The 17,525-nt window shown below is 48.6% G+C and overlaps 1 protein-coding gene across 1 annotated transcript; it reads right to left on the reverse strand.

Annotated features, from left to right (window-relative positions):
- Positions 1-1,094: 1,094 nt before the first annotated feature.
- On the reverse strand, positions 1,095-17,021 carry Sun5 (Sad1 and UNC84 domain containing 5). Its single transcript, XM_013010838.1, has 13 exons — positions 16,942-17,021; positions 15,173-15,231; positions 14,925-14,999; positions 13,901-13,967; positions 13,190-13,251; positions 10,768-10,817; positions 9,685-9,719; positions 8,813-8,921; positions 4,507-4,585; positions 3,503-3,618; positions 2,733-2,900; positions 2,173-2,259; positions 1,095-1,214 (listed from the first exon to the last, which is right to left on the reverse strand). The coding sequence occupies exons 1-13, from the start codon at positions 17,019-17,021 to the stop codon at positions 1,095-1,097; spliced, it is 1,107 nt and encodes a 368-aa protein (XP_012866292.1).
- Between the last annotated feature and the right edge of the window lie 504 nt (positions 17,022-17,525).

The raw sequence follows: 17,525 nt of genomic DNA on the forward strand, positions 1-17,525 counted from the left end.
CTCCCATAGAATAGTTCACTTTCCACATAGTATCCAATGAGTGCCAGTGGTACATTTGTTCACCCCTTGTCCCTCCAGTTCTATTAGGACCCCATTTTGAAGAGTAATGTCACCCCCTCCCAGAGAGCTAGTCTTCTTACTTCCTGCTTGGGGCCAGAGGTTGAGTCACCTTGGTGTTCACCCCTCACTGTGGGTCATGCTGTGTGCTGGGATTTTGTGCCAGAGTCATGGCAGACACTAGCAGCAGACACTATTTCTGCCATGTCTATATACTCTCAGTACTAGAAGGTGGGGAAATATCTATATATATGTGGGGCTTGAACACAGGGCCTGGGCGCTATCCCTGAGCTCTGAGCTCTTTCATCCAAGACTAGCACTCTACCACTTTGAGTTACAGTGCCACTTCTGGTTTTCTGGGGGTTAATTAGAGATAAGAGTCACATGGGCTTTCCTTGAAGCCAGGCTTCAAAACTTGATCCTCAGATCTCAGCCCCCTGAGTAGCTAGGATTCCAGGCATGAGCCACTGGTGCCCAGTGAAGGTAGAAACTATTACACAACCATGACAAAGATCACCCAAACTAAAATATAGTGACTGAAGTTGGGGTCCAGTGAGGGTGTGTGTCTGGACCCACATCTCACAGCACATTATCCCTAGGACGTTGAAATACTCCAAGATAGAGGAAGACTTATCTGCTGCTATAACAGTCATCACTCTGTCCCTGTCCCCCATCATCCAGGCCCTAGGGGAGTGGAATTGTTGAAGGTCCTGTGTAGGTAGGGACAGTACTCCATTTGAAAACATTAGGCTGTCTCCCGTACAAGAGCCTGACTGCCTGGGTCTGAAGCCCAAGGCTGCCTTTGTTGGCTGTGGCCTCCAGCAAATCACTTTGCTACTCAGAGCTTTCACTGTGTGTGTGTGTGAGGGGAGGGGATTGTTGGCTACTGGGCACCCAGTAGGTGATCAATAATTGCTCACTCTGGACTGATGTCCAATGCTAGGCCACTCTCCCTCACCAGGACCCAGACACATTCAGACTTGGGCTGGGTTAAAGAATAAACTTTACTCTCTCTCAGGTCGGGGTTCTAATTAGTTCTATTTGGGCAAAGTCACGGAGCCATGCACGCGCACACGGTACATGCAGGTGAAGCGCGAGTTTCCCCAGTTGCTTGAGATCTTCACCTTGACGGCACCAAAGGCCCGGGGTGGATGGTTCTGGAACGAGGAATCAGAGATGCAGCTCACCCACAGGCCCCTCTGTCTCTGTCAGAGAGGCATTGGAGAATGGAAGAGAACTTTCCCACTTCACAGGTAGGAAAACTAAGGTCTAGAGAAGGGAATGAACTGTCCCAAGGCAACACAGCACTCAGGGCCAGGATAGGAAGAAGGCAGACGTAACTGAGCTAGGGAAAACACGCAGGCTTGGAGCCCTGGTGATGTAAGCGCTGTGAGGCCCTGAGCAAGCCCTCGTTCCTCTCTGGCCTGTTCTCCCATGGAAGATGTGAGAGGTAATGGCTACCTCCCAGGACTGTTGTGAGATGAACTGTTGGTGCTGCTAGAGGCTCACCAGCCCCTGGCACGTGGTAGGCACTAAGTGTAATGCTCACCTTTGGCTTCCCCAGCCAGAGAAGCCTGTGTTTATCATACTTCCTCCCCCTACACAGAGGCTTGGTTCTCAGGATCTCACAGCCTGGTCTGAACCTCCCAGGGAAATGCAAAAGGGGAAACTGAGGCCTGAGAAGGGTAAAGGCTTAAGGTCACACAGGATTTATGTCTGGGCTGAGATTTAGGCCAGTGTTGCCTGGATTCCCAAGCCTGGCCAAGTCTTCCTCTCTGCATTGTCTTCCTGCCTCAGTTTCCTCACCTGTGATGAGGGGCTGACAATATGGGAAATAAATTTGGAGCCAGCAACCCCCAACAGAGGCCCCTGGTGGCACCTGGGAGGACTCTGGGGGGATTGGGGACATGAAGGATGGTTTTAGCTGGCTGGATCTTTCTAGGGTGTTTGTTTGTTTTGTTTTTGGCCCAGGATAGCAGCAACATCATTCCAAGGCTCAGTTTCCTTTTCTGCCAAATGGATCAGTAACAAATGTTACTGGGGTGTAGGGCCCTGGTTACAGCTACACCCTGGGCATGCTCAGTGGGTGTCTGGGCAGGTGGCTTCCTCAGGTACCTGGAGGGGGAACATCTGAATGATGTTTTCTGGCTGAAACTGGAACGCCCCCAGGAACACTTCCTCCTTGGAGGGACACTCAATGCCCTGTGGAGCAGACAAAGAGAAGGTGTCAGATACAGCAGAGCTGCCACTGGTGCACCTGCCAGGACAGGGGCTCCCACCCAGGTGGGCAGCACACACTGCATCATGGACAGGGAAAGAGTTGGCCCAGGAGTAAGAGGCTGAGCATCTTCCAACTCTGCTGCTAACGTATAAAGTGGGGGTGCTTCCCTGGCCTTTCTCTGGGCCGCATTTTATTGAGAAAACTGATCATTCTTTTGACCTCCCCCGCAAAACAGTTTAGTCTCATCTAGCTCTGAAAAGCCTGGGACTGAATTTGGATAGTTACCTGGTGCCTTTGTTGCAAGGTGACAATTGTCCCCAACCCCATCCTTCCCCACCCTACCCCTGCCCCCTCCCACTGTTCCCCGGGCCTGTGAGAATTGGGGTGCTTTCTGAAACCACAGGTGCCCCTCAGTCCCTTAGCCAAGCCTCGCTTCATGTTAGGGTGCCCTTACATAGATGACGAAATCCTTGGGGGCAGTGTCCTGGCAGCCGGACAGTGAGATGGTCTTGGGAATGTGTTGCAGGGTGATATTGGTCAGGTAGACCTTCTGGGCCAATCGGATGGTCACCTTTCCATGGTCACCCGCAAAGGCCCAGCAGTTGCCTGGTGTCATGTTGGGCTGGAAGAGGCAGAGCAAGAAAGGCGATGGTGGGCATGGCTTTCCCAGCTGTGGTGAAGGAGCCAGGCCTTCCCGTCCACAGCCAAGCTCCAGGGCCCTGGCCTGCTCTGAGGGCAGCGAGGGCAGAGGCCCTCCCAAGGCTTTCCTGCCTCAGATTGTTCCCCCTGGAATGCATTCATCTATAGTCACTCATTTACCCAACACACACACACACACACACACACACACACAGGGTCTCACAATCATCTGACCATTGGGCACTGTGTCTGACCCCTCGACTGAGAGGCAGGATTGTGGAGGGGTGAGGAAGCTCAGGTTTGAATTCGCACTCTGCCACATACCTGGGGCCAGCTGTGTGGCTGTAGCCAGCTGACCTGGCTCCTTGAGCCTTGATGCTATCCTTTCCAAAATGGAGACAGCCTGGGCCCTAGGGTGAGCCTCCAGGTTGACATACATTAGCCCTCACCTTTCTCGCCCATTATCCCCGCCATGGTGTTGCCCCGTCTCTGTCTCCTGTTCCCTGCCCTCCCTCCCTCACCTCTACCACCAGTTTCGGGGGTCCCACCCTGCCCTGCCAGGACCCCTCTCCTGCTGTGGCCTGCCTCAAGGATCACGTCCGGGGGCTGAGCGTAGTTCCACAGCCGGATCCAGTTCCAGTAGGAGCGGGCCTTGTCGTGGTGGTAGGTGGGTGATGTGTGCTCAAAGTCGATGCTGGAGCCTGTGCGGGAGAGGGTCTCAGCCTCTGCTGGTGGCAGAACCTGCACTGACTGGGCCCTCCTGGGTCATTGGGCCCTGGCTGGATCTCCATGTCACCCTTGGGAGGTGGGAAAGAGGACAGGCCCCCACCATAGCAGCAGTAAGAGCCACCATCTGGCAGGCTGTATGTGGACAAAGCTGGGGTTGGCACAGAGCTGGCTGCTCTCTGTATACCCACGATGCCATGCCCTCGTGGCTGGTTCCATACTCAACCCACACAGGGGTGTGTGGCCCGAGGTGGAGGAGGGCTGAGGCTCTGTGGAAGGGCTAATGCTGACTCTACATTTTCTGAGCCCAGGGTGCCCATGCTGGGTATAGTGCTGCCTGATGAGTATCCCCTGGGGGGTGGCCCCATGCACCCTATGGCTCTGGCCTCTGGCTCCTTGCCCCTCCCAGGTGGCAGTCACTTGCTCTTGCCAGACCCCTTCCAGAGGCATCTTTCATAGGCCACACACCTTCCCAATTCACTGGGGCTTCACCCAAATGTCCCCTTGTCATTCCTCCAGTCAAAGCTGACTCCTGACCATGACTGGGCCATGTGCTCCTGAAATCGGCTCCCCCAAACCCCAGAGCTCTGCTGACCTGTGCATTTAGGGAGTAGCGTGTGGGTGAGGTGCAGAGGGGCCAGGAAGAATTGAGAATCGGGGAATCCAACCCTCCTTCCCCCCATCCCCACCTAGACCCCAGGAGAGAAAACAAACTGTAGCAAGAAAGCCAGCTGGAGGATGAATTTCCCTAGCAGCAGGTAGGCCATCCTGGGTAGGCACCATCCAGCTGGGTAGGCACCGAGCCTCTGAAAAGTTTCTGGGGACGCCTGGCATGGGCACGTGGGAGAGAGGCCACCAGTTACCTATTGACTTCAGGGCAAAGTCTGGCTTTTCGATGTAATCCCCTTGAATCATCTTCATTATTTTCTGGGCCATCTTTTCCTGTGAAGGCAGAGAATACAAGCTGTGTCCTGTCCTGCTGTGTGTGTATGTGTGTGTGTGTGTGTGTGTGTGTGTGTGCACCAGAGGTCAGACTGCCTCAGGAGACATCCTTCTCTCTACCCTGCCCGCAGAGGCCATGGCTGGTCCATGCCAGCCTGGGCACCACACTGCGAGGAGACCCAGCTGGCACAGAGCCACCCTCTCCCTCACTGCGTCTTTGGTGATCATTCATGTGTGCAATGACTGGATGTCACAGGGGGTCCCAGTCTGGGAGGTCAAGGGCCGGGGGCTCTACAATCAGGCTGATCCTTACTGCTGTGAGGTCTTGGGCCATCGGCGCCTCTGCATCTTGATTGTTTATAAGGTGGAGGTGCCAGTCCTACCTAGAGGCCTCAGCTTGGGTGCAGGGTATGGATGGAGAGATCTTTAAGGCTTCTACTATATGCCAGGACTGAGCTCCGCCTCCCATCCATTCACTCCAAGCCCCCATGGCCTCCCTAGGGAGCTCCTGCTAGTCTCACTCCACTTTGGAGATGCTGCTACTAAACCATGGGGGGTAACAGCTGAGGAGAGGCAGAGCCCACCGCCGGTCCCAGGTTCTTAACCCTGCATTGTCTGGCTGGATGTAGCCTAGTTGGTGACAGCCAGGGCCAACTACTCTTACTGTTTAACTTCGCAGTTGGGGCTGATTCTGTTTTCCAACAAAGGGTATAACGAGGTCTCCACCCCACTGTCTTCTTTCATCCCATCTATCTTCCCAGGTTGGGGGGGGGTTGGGGGAGGGTTAGCAGATGGGAAAGCCAGCTCATGGAAGTCACTCGTGGAAGCCAGCTCCATGATGTGAGGATGACATGAATAAGCCACGTGTGGTCCACAGCCTGAGTAGTCAGCTGGCAGCATCAGCCTCTAGATGCTCCCAGGAAGCAGTGAATCCCATGTGGAGCAGCCCTGTCACCTTGCTTGGTTGGTCATGGCCTCTCTGAGCATGGGGAAATTGTCCTATACCACAGTCTTGGGAAGGCTGTCATGCAGGGCAGTGATTATGACTATTTTGTTGATGTGGAAACAGACTCAGAGAGATTGATAACCTACCTGAGTTCACACAGCTCCCAAGTATGAAGCATTAACCTTCACCCTACCTGCCAAGCAAAACCTTTCAATCAGTCTCCTTAAAACCAGTCTCAACTCCAGGACAGCTCCCCAGTGTTCTCTACCTTCTCTGCCTCTAAGCTTGCTGGGGATTCTGGCATTGGGCCCAGCACACAGTAGGTGCTTAATGACTGCACAGCATTGAGACCATTATTGAGGATTCCATTTACATAAAAATCCAGAACTGGCAGGACTAACCTAGACTTGGGAGTTGTGAACAGCTGTTGCTCCCAGGGCTCTCCTGCCTGGGGAGAGATGCAGGGAGGGCACTGGGGCAGAACTGGTATGGGTGGAGTCACATGACCAGGTCCACTTTGTTTTATTTTGTCATACAGCTAGGATCTTAATAAAACAAAAGTCAGAGGGCCGGGTGCCGGTGGCTCAAGCCTGTAACCCTAGCTAATCAGGAGGTTGAGATCTGAGGATCCTGGTTCAAAGCCAGCCCAGGCAGGAAAGTCCGTGAGACTCATCTCCAATAAACTGCCAGAAAAACCAGAAGTGGTGCTGTGGCTTGAGTGGTAGAGCTGAAGAGCTGAAGGATAGCGCCCAGGCCCAGAGTTCAAGCCCCACAACTGCTTAAAAAAAAAAAAGGAAAAAGGTCAGAGGGTCTCTAGCTCAGCAGTAGAGTTAGATCAGATTGAGTATGTGTGTACAGAGAATGAAGGCTAAGACTTTCTCCCTACCATTCTTTGGGGAATTCTTCACTCTAGGGTATTTGTATCAGATATTCACCAAGGAAACACATTAGTATGCATACATTAGTATGCACATATCTTCAGTATGCATACATTATCGGCATGCACATATTGTCATGCCCACATTAATATACATATATTAACACACATGTTAGCATGCGCACACTAGTATGCATGTACATTAGGAGCAGCTAGAGGCTGACGCTGGCAGCCAGCTGACTACTGCTGTAGGCACCATATGCTGAGGCCATACTTTGAGCTCCCTCTAAGAGTTGACACAAAGAGGTTCTAGCTGAACTTCACCTGGTTACAGCACCATTTCTGGGCACAATCAGTAGCTGAGACTCCAAGTTTGTTCCTGCCAAAAAAGGCATCATTGGTACCAGAGATGTCACATTCACGCAAGGCTGGAAGACAAAATTGGGCTTGAGAGCCTCAGACAGATGGTGTTTCCCATTAAGACATCTGCCAAGTTTTTGGGAGCTGTGTGGGCAGGAGTCAAAAGAATTAAGCAGAAAATCTCTGAATAAACCTTACAAAATTTGACATCCAGGTTTGTGTAACCAGTTTGGTGCATGTCTGGAACACTTCATCTTCTTTATAGAAAAAGTGGGAGAGGGGACTCTCAGTGGAAGTCATAAAAAAGCATATAGCATTTTTCTATAGACGATGTCCAGAAAATATGAAAAATTATTACACATTAAGAGGAATGAAACAATATGGTGCATACTCAAGAGAAAAACTCCAGAAACTAGAAAGAGATCATAGCCAGTCCAGTCAGAGATTTTTTTTTTTACTGGAAAAAAGGCAACTTTTAATTGTAACTGACCATATGTCAACTAGGCAAGCAGAGATTTTTAAAAACAGTCATGACTCATATGTTAAGAAAAGGAAATGATTGATAGTATGGATAAAATAATAGAGAAATTCACCATTGAACTAAAATAGAGGAAAAAGGATCAAATATGGATTCTAGAACTAAGTAATACCTGAAGTAGGCAGTAGATTTCACAGAGAATACAGAATTATTAGTGAACCTAAAGAGAGTTCACAAGAAAATATAAAAACTTAAGCACATAAAGAAAAAGAATGAAAACACAAAAAACAAGCCAGGGAATAGCATAGGAATGATGTGAGACACATTCGAAAGGTTTAATGTAAATATGATCAGAATCTGAGAGAGATGTGCACATGCATGCACATGTGTGTGCATGTGTATGTGCTTGTGTGAGTCCCGGGGCTTGAACTCAGGGCCTGGATGCTGTACCTGAGGGTTTTTTGTTGTTGTTGTTTTGTTGGTCGTGGGGCTTGAACTCTGGGCCTGGCGCTGTCCCTCAGCTCTTCAGCTCAAGGCTAGCACTCTACCACTTGAGCCACAGTGCCACTTTAAATTTTCTGAGTGGTTTATTGGAGATAAGAGTCTCATGGACTTCCCCCGGGCTGGCTTTAAACTGCGTGATCCTCAGATCTCGGCCACCAGTGCCCGGCTCCCTGAGGTTTTTTGTTCAACACTAGTGCTCTACCACTTGAGCTACAGTTCCACTTCTGGCTTTTTTTTTTTTTTTTTGGTAGTTAATTGGAGATAGGAGTCTGATGGACTTTCCTGCCCTGGATGGCTTTGAACTACAATCCTTACATCTCAGCTTCTTGAACAGCTAGCATTACAGGTGTGAGTTTTATTGGTGCCTGGCTAAGAAACATTTTTTTGGTCAGTCATGGAGCCTGAACTCTGGGCCTGGGAGTTGTCCCTCAGTTCTTCAGCTCAAGGCCAGCAATCTACCACTTGAGCCACAGCACCACTTCCGGCTTTTTCTGCTTATGTAGTGCTCAGGAATCGAACCCAGGGCCTCATGCATGCGAGGCAAGCACTCTACCACTGAGCCGCCTTCCCAGTCCCAAGAAGCAATATTTTAAGAGATAGGTAAGGAACCAAAAAACCTCCCAACTATTGAAAAGATTCGGTAGGTTTAGCAACTCTCAGTCATGTTACACTCAGGACACTGAAGGAAAAAAAATATCTTAGAAGCTCCCAGGATAACAACAATTAGACACAAAGGACTGAAAAAATAATAGCGGTGTTGCAATTCTCCAAAGCAACAGTATAAACCAGAACATGATATTGGATTCCCTTCAAAATGTTCCAAGGAAATTTTCCTTCCTAGAATTCTATATCCAACTGCAAGGGTATGTAGAATATGGCTGTTTTTAAACATGCAAGTGCTAAAAGAGCAAAATACACTTCTCCTTTTACTCTTTTCCAGAAAGCTACCTGGGAGATATGCTCCATAAAAATGAAACCAAGAAAGACTTGGGATACAGGAAACGGCATCGAATAAAGAGAGGTCTGGAGTTTGTGGGAGGAGCAGAATAGCCAGCAGCTCACCTCATCAGACATGGCCTCCATCTGCTGCAGTTTGGCAATGAGCAGGTTCAGGCTACCTCGGAGGTCCTGGATTTCCCCACTGTGATATCGCACCTTCTCCTGGTACATCCTTTTCAGGAAGGAGTGAAAGAAAACAAAGAACCGACTGCTTTGTCATGCTAGTTCCACCCTCAGATAGATCTGCCCTTTGCTACACAACCTTCAAAGAACTAGGTCATAGTCTTCTGTTCTCTTGCTTGTCCTAACACCCAGCAGGTTCCGTGTGTGTGTGTGTGTGTGTGTGTGTGTGTGTGTGTGTGTGTGAGTGTGTGTGTCCTGGGCTTGAACTCATGGCATGGGTGCTGCCCCTGAGCTTCTTTTGCTCAAGACTAGCACTCTACCACCACTTGAATCACAGCCCATTTCTGGGTTTTTGGTAGTTCATTGGAAGGGTCTCATGGACTTCCCACCCAGGCTGGCTTCCTGAGTAGCTGGGATTATAGGCATGAGCTACCTGTACCCAGAAGCCCTTAGCATGTTATCTGTGATCAAAGGTGCTGCCACTCAGGTGACTCCTTGGTTATAATGCTTTCTCAGCAGCCATTACTGAGCACTGACTATGGGCTACAACTATTCAATACACTTCACATTTTCTTTAAATGGTTGACTTCAAAACAAACAAACAAAAAACACATTTGACCTCAACTCACAAATGAGTCCAAGTTCCAGAGAGGGAGACTGTCGTAAGGTGAGATAGAGAGGATCTATGGGGGGTAGGACTTAAGTCCGGGTTCTGATCATGCTGCCCACATTGTGAGCCAAAAGACCACAGATTCTTGTTAAAGCTGTGTTTGTAAAGATGATAATGGGACCCATCAGTAGGTTTCACTTACTTCAAGCTCTGCAGTGGACTGTTTATACTGTCATCCTGGGGTAATGAAGAAAGCAGAGATCTCTGTCAAATGGCCTAATCTGGACCCAATAGTGCTTCATCCATCTGTTCTCCGACAACCATTCATCCACTTTCATGTTTGTACTTCCATCCATCTGCTCATCATCTCCGTGCTCCAAATCCCAAGTATTCTCCTTTTAATCTAGCCAGCCAGCCAGCCCAACCACAACCACCACGCTCCCCTACTCCATCTACAGTTTCATCTTCCCACCTTCTCTACCTTAAATCCGCCTCCCCTGTCTGATCTTCAGTCCTATATACCATCCACCCTCCCACCATACTCTCATCCATCTATCCATCCATCCATCCATCCATCCATCCATCCATCCATCCATCCACCCATCCATCCACCCACCCATTCACCCATCCACTCATCTAGCCTGCTATCCATTCTCTCTTCACATTCTCTTCTGGACCCCAGACACCCAACATTTGGTAGTAGCTGCCCCATGCCTCACACAGAGCTGGACACCCCCAAGGAGTTTCTAGTACATTTGGAGTGGTGGTCACAATCACTGTGAATAGTAGAAAGAAAATGTGGTTCTCTTTGGACGTTTCTTGAGGAGGTGACATTTTAGTTGGGCATTGAAAGAGCTGAAGGAGTTCATGGGAGATAAGGGGAGAGGGAGAGTCAGATCTCTCTGATCTCATTCCCTATAGATCTCTAGAAACTTCTAAACATGGGGAGCTCTGGTTGCTGATTTCCTCCCCTCCCCAGAAAAAGAAATCAAATGGCTCTCATTTCATTTACACAGAAAAGAATAATAATCTCTTTAAGCGGGAGCTTGAGATAGGGCAGTGGGCCACCTCTGGAGTAAATGATAGGACAGCTGTCCACTCTTTGGAAATCACATTTGCCGGAGAGGGGGTTCTTGGTAGAGATTAGGATGTAGGATGAGTCAGGAATTGAGCAGAGTGCAGATTTGGGGGAGAATAAGAGGACTATGGAGGGAATATTGACTGACTGAGGTGAGACTGGCCAGTCAGTTGTGGGCCTGTGGTGGGCTCACACTCTCACACTCACCTGCCAGACTTCCATTTTCGATGGCAAATGCATAGAAAACATCCAGAATCCTGTGGATTACAAGAACAATGCAAGGTTAAGAGCTTGGGACCTGTGCAATGTTGGGAGAAGTTAATCTCTCTAAACGCACTTTTCCTCCCCTGGGAAAGGAGAGTAGCTATCTTGTATTCACATGATATTGTACATTAATGTGAGCCACCTACACTGGGTGATACATTTCTCCTTTCACTCTTCTACCCCAGCCTTGTCACAGACTGATTGTCCAAGAGAAGAAGCAGTTTTTTCTGCACTGTGTGAATTCCAGCGGGTTGAAATCTATTATTTAAAAGCCTTTAATATGTAACAAAATTGATTGTTGCTGTAGTATGGAGATTGAACTCAGGACCTCATGTGCACTAGGCAAGTGTGAAGTATGTTCTCCAGTCCTTTCACATTTGGTTTGTTGTTGTTGTTTTCAGATAGAGTCTCATACTTTTGCTTAGGCTAGCCTCAGATTGAGATCTTCCTGCCTCTCTCTCCTGAGGAGCTGGGATTGTGTGCCTGCATGACCACTGTCCATCTATTTGTTGTTTTTGATCATATATATAACTAGGAATAAAAGAAAACTTTCTCAACCTGATAAAGGCTGTTAAGAAAAATCCACAGTGAACATCCTACTGAATGGTGAAAAATGAGATGCTTTCCTTTGAGATCAGGAGCAAGACAGTATGTCTGTTCTTTCTATTAGTACTTAACATTATATTGGAGGTTCTACCAGGTCAGTAAGTCATGGAAAAGAAAGAAAAGACATCAATATTTTCACATAGAAGAGCAAAACTGTCCCTCTTGCAAATGACATGATCTGCATACAGAATTCTAAGATATTGAAGATGAGGCACCCTGACCTTTATCAGAACTAAGAACTGAATTCAGCAAAGGTTGCAGAATACAAGAACAATATACAACATCAGTTGTATCTATACATATAAAAATATACCATCTGAAGTTGAAGAAAACAATTCTGGCTATAATAGCATCAAAAATATCAAAATATGGGGCTAGGAAGGTGGCTTAGTGGTAGAGTGCTTGCCTTGCATGCATGAGGTCCTGGGTTCAATTCTTCAGCACCACATAAGCAGAAAAAGCCAGAAGTGGAGCTATGGCTTTAGTGGTAGAATGCTAGCCTTGAGCTGAAGAGCTGAGGGACAGCACCCAGGCCCAGAGTTCAGGCCACATGACCAAACAAAACAAAACAACCCCCCCAAAACCCCAAAACCAAAAAACAAATATCAAAATACCTAGGAGTAAGCTTAACAGGAAAAATGACAGCACCTATATGCTAAAGATGTAACAAAACATTGTCAAAGAAACTAGAGGAGACACAGGTATCTATCAACATAGATATCTATTTGTGGATTGGAAGGCATTATTATTAAATCCTGTTAGCCTCTTCTGCAAAAATGTAAAGGTTGATTGTAAAGCTCATGAAGAAGTAAGGCTCATAGTCAAAATAATCTTGAAAAAGAACAAAGCTGGGGCACCCACATTCTCTATAGAGCGGGACCCAGAACTTGGGAGTTCCAGGGAATCCTCCTGGAGGGCTGTTTCTATAGCATGGGGCTCCTCTCATATTTCCTCCCCTGGGTTTTGCACTGACTGCTTGATGGCTCATGCATGTGCCGCCCCGCCTCTTTTCACTGGTTGAGTGGGAACCCAGGGCATGATGGGAAGAAGTGCCATGTGATCTCACAGGAACATTCTGAACCAGAAAAAGGAATGAAGTCCTGATACCTGCGACACCATAGATATATTCTGGAAACATGGCTACATGAAAAGCCACACAGCCCACACTGCTTCATTGACTCATTGGAAATATTCAGGGCAGGCAAATCCATATGGGCAGAAGAAGAGTGTCTGCCTAGAGGCATGGGGGAATGAATGACTACAGAGCCCTTTCTTTCTGGCTTGGTGACAACGTTTTGCAATTTGATGGTGGTAGATGCATGACCTTAAAATAGGCTACAAACCCCTGAATGATATGCTTTAAAAGTGTGAACTCAGGTGGAGGTGGGAAAGCAAAACCATTCTGGGAGGCAGGAGGAGGCTAGACTCAGAGGAGGCTAGACTTAGAAGCTATAATAAATCAGAATAGCATATTATTATTAACATATGATCTATGTCATATATTATTAATGGTAATATAATATAATAATAATTATGTTATTAAAGTTTGAGGAAAGGCTGATAGTACACAAATCATTTCTTGGCTTTGAAAAAAAAAAGTTCTTGCTCATCATTTCACTTATCCCTTGCAGTGACACCCATTGGACAGATGGGAAAACTCACATAGAGGGTCACACAGAGCCCAAGCCCGTGTCTCTCCCTCCCAGGATGGGCCAGGGCCCCAGATGCCTCCACCCAGGTCAGGACCCAGGAGACATACCAAAAGCACAGAGGACCAGAAGACCAGTCTTCTCCATCAGCTTTTGGCAGAGCTGCTTGCACCTGGGAGCCAGAGAAGCAGGGTCAAGGGTGGCCCCAGGTCCTGGCAGGTGGCTACCCTTCACTTTCTCGCTACCTCCCGCCCCTTCTCCTCTCCCCAGCTGAACCTGTCTGCCCTTCAACAGCAGCAGGAGGTCCTCCTCCTAGGACCTCCAGTGAACGTGCCCAACACTCAGCAGGGCACTGTTGGCTGGGCCGCCTGCTGGTGCAGCCTTGCCTGGGTCCAGAGGAGGCACCAAGGAAACATTTACAATGTGAACTTCCAAGGAAGCAAAGAGGTGTGGGCGCAGCAGGAGCTAAGAATGCACGTGGGCAGGACAGGTGGATGAATGAATAGATGAGTGCTCAGGTGGGGAGAATGCCCCACACAAAGGCCTAGAGGACAGGAAAAAGGGGAGAATTCCAGTCTTGCCACCCTGTGGTCCATAGGAGGATGTAAAAGGTAGGCAACTTGGGAAATAGGGATGGGACAGGATCCCAGAGGCTGCAGGCTGAGAAGCTGGAGCAATGAGGAGCCAAACTGGATCCTGGGATGGAGGGATGGACAAAAGGCAGTTTAGGATCTGATCTGGCTACCAAGGATAGACAAAGGGGTTATGGTGGTCACCGGCTGTCTGTTCCCACACCCCCTCCCTCTACTCTGTCTGCTTACCTGCAGGTGTTGAACAGTACTTGCTGTGCCTGGGTTCTCAGGAAGCAAGCCAGGTAGGTAAACCAGGCTGCAGAGAAGACAGAGAACAGTGAGAAACCATGCCTTTGTTCCACTGTGAGGATGCACTGGCTGTCCTAGAGATGGGGGTGTTGCAGGGAGACCCTTGAACTGGCTGGTGGAGCTCAGGGCAGGACCAGGCTCAGATTATAGAGGCAGGGAGTTATGGCATGAAGTGCTAGCCAGAGCTGGCCTGCAGCGGGGCCCTGATGGCCAGAAGCTGTTAACACAAAAAGCTGGAGTGTGCTAATGCTCATCCCTAGATGCTATGAGCTTGACAAGGCAGGGTCCTTGTTGGGTTTATCTCTAGAGCTCAGTATGGAGCTAAACAAAAAAATAGGGGTTTAAGATGATGGGAAGGTGGGAGGATACATGGGTAGATGTAAGAATGGAGAAGAGAATGACTGCTTGACTCAGAAGATGGGGGAATAGGAAAGCAAATGAGAAGAGGGGAAAATGAAATGAGTGGATGGAGAGTACATGAGTTGATCACGGAGTAAGTGTCCATGTTAACAAGGTGTGAGTGACATGGTCAATGACTCAGTGGATGGATGGATGAGTGGGTTGATGAAAGGGTGGATGGGTGAATGAATGGGTGAGGTGATGAGTGGATGGATGAATGGATGGATGTGTCAGTGGATGGGTGGATGGAAGGGTGGGTAGATGGGTATTTGGATGGGTAGATGGGTGTGTATAGGAATGTTCGTGTAGATGGGTAGGTAGATGGGTTGATAAGAGGATGGTGGATGGATAGATGGGTAGATGGATAGGTGGGTGGATAGATGGGTGGATAGGTGGATGAATGAATGGGTGGATGGATGGGTGGGTAGAATAGAATAGAGTAGGTTGAATAGAATAGAGAAAGGCTGCTAGCTGGGATGGAAGGGCTGGCCTTAGGCACCATCAGGAGAGCCTGCCTGAAGACTCACAGCCTGAGGGCTGCTCTGGGTCTTTGGTATATACATACACACATGTCCCAGCATGAACTGAGTCAGGTTGAGGGTTGGAGGGTTGACTTGGACAGGCAACAGAAAGGCATCACCTATGGAGAACACAGGAAGGACTGTCAGGTCACTGCCAGCTTCTGGAATGAGCTTACAGAGCCTGGGTAAGCTTTGCTGCCCTCCCTGTGGCCCCGCCTCTTGCTGGGTATGATGGGTTGCCTCAGCCCCTCTGCTGCCCACAGCCCGGGTTGCAGGGGGCACCCTTGCTCACTCATGACTGGTGAGGCTTGCTCTGACACCCTGTAGTTACTCCTGATTCGCTGGTTGCCCCTGGAATGACAAGGTTTGAAATCACTTTTCATAGTTTACACAGTAACCCCATGTTGCCGTATTCCAGTCTCAGAAACTGAGTGGCCGAGGCGTTTGCTGAGCCTCCTAGGGACAGGTTTCTTTTAGACAAAAGGGTTCTGGTGGCTGAAGATGGCAGAGGAAGCCTGACCATGTTTTCCCCGGTCTAGTCCTACTTAGACGATTCTGATTGGTGGATGACTGTTGTGACCCTCCAATCCTGTAATCCCCCTTGAGGTGACTGGTTCCAACATAGGGGTGGGAGAGGGAAGTCCTGGACTTGAGGGAAAGGTTTTCTCTTTGCTAAAGGGAGACCAGAGGAAGCAGTGGCCCTCTCCTTCCTTCCCAGAAGCCTTCTTGGGACTCAGAGTGGAGGCTAAAAGGAACATACATCTTGAGAAGAATCAGAGGGGGGAATTCACATACACTGATTCCTAATCCGCCCCCCCCTTCCATGAGCACCTCTTAGTAAGCAAGATTAAAAAATTTTTTTTTCAATTTTATTGTAAAGATGAGGGGGTAACAGTTACATGAGCAAGGTAATGAGTATATTTCTTGTCATGCATTGTTACCCACTCTGAACATTTTTATTTTTTAAGGCAGTGGTCTCTGGACAGTATTATGCTCCCGCTGTATGTGTGCGTATTTGTCAGGGAATTATATACATTCCTGTTAACGTTTGGATGTTGGGTGTCCCCCAAAGGCCCTGTGTCAAATTCTTTGTCTCCCCAGTAGCACTCTTGGGAGGAGCTGTGAATCTTTACGAGGTGGAGCCTGACAGGAGGTGCTTAGGTCATTGGAAAAGCAGTTGGTAGTGGATTGTGGGAGTCTGGTCTCTTCTTCTTTCTCTCTTTAACTCCCAGATATGGGGTCAGTTTGTTTTTCTCTCTCACATTCTTGCCACCATGTACCCACACAAAACACTGAGGCCCCGGGATCGTGAACTAGAATCGCCAAGCCATGAGCCAGCCATCCCTTCTCTCTTTATCAGTTAACTGTCTCAGGAATTTTGTTATGGTGATAGAAAGCCAAGTCACTATTGCCTAGATGTGCTAACACAACCCCAAAGGTATGGATTTATGTATACTTTCCCGATAATATATACCACATGAAGGTGTCTAGTTTATAACAATATATTATTTATCTCAAAATAATGAGGAGAGAAGAGCTGGAAAGTCCCCAACACAAAGGTAATGTTCTTTACCCTGATTTTTATCATTACATAGAGTATCATGTTGTGTGCCCATGATCATGTTGTATCAATAAATATGTACAGTTATTATGTGTTGATCTAAAAGATTGGCAACTGAATTCTAACGGGTCTTCCCTCTCCCCATAGCTTGTTTTTGTATCTTGGGACACTCCCACCCCCACCCCCCACCCCACTGAGGAAGCCAGAAGAAGATATCACTGTGAGTTAGAGTTTCTGTCACCTGCAGTTGGAGGTCCCCTGACCTATTAAGAAGCCAAGATGTTTGTTTCCTTATCTGCTGCCTTCACTAGCCTGACCTTTAGGAGGAGCATGTGGGGCTAGGGGACATCGTGGGCTATCTCCTGGACAGGTAACTTTGGAGAAACCACGTCAACCTCTCTGTCTTCAGATGCCACCTCTCTAAGTGCACATGGCCAACTCCCAAAGGAGAAGTTGAAGGATTCTGGGAAAAAGTGGTGAGGAGGGGCTGCTGTCCTCACCTCCTGGGCCTGGTAGCATAGACCACATCTTCTGAGGGGAGGGAACATGGGTCCCCAGGGTTCCTTGAAGACCGTGGCATCTGGGCATTAATGGTGGGAATCTCTGGTAGTCAAGGGAGGAGGCAGTGGCTGCTGCCACCCCTCTCAGTATCTCCTGGGAGGTGACTTGTGGAATCTGCTGACGTGAGATGGAACTGTGGGCGCTGTGACCTCACAGAGAAGGTGGACAGAGAAGGGTCAGTCTCCAGTGTGGCTCAGGGTCTCACCTCAGAGCACAGTGTGACCATCTATCCATTTTTAGGAGAAGAAAATCGACCCACTTAAGACTTCTGTCACTAGAAATGTAATCCCCTGAACTCATCGACAGCTCACAGATAATGAGATTAGGACCTTGGAGAAGAAAATAAAGGTTGATTAATTTTGCCAGGCAAGTCCGGGCATCAGTGGCTCACGCCTGTAATCCTAGCTACTCAGGAGGCTGAGATCTGAGGATCTCAGTTCAAAGCCAGCCCGGGCAGGAAAGTCCGTGAGACTCATCTTCAATTAACCACCAAAAAAACCCCTGAAAGTGCTGCTGTGGCTCA

This window comes from Dipodomys ordii, unplaced genomic scaffold (assembly GCF_000151885.1).
Source record: "Dipodomys ordii isolate 6190 unplaced genomic scaffold, Dord_2.0 Scaffold13, whole genome shotgun sequence".
In the NCBI taxonomy this organism is placed as follows: domain Eukaryota; kingdom Metazoa; phylum Chordata; class Mammalia; order Rodentia; family Heteromyidae; genus Dipodomys; species Dipodomys ordii.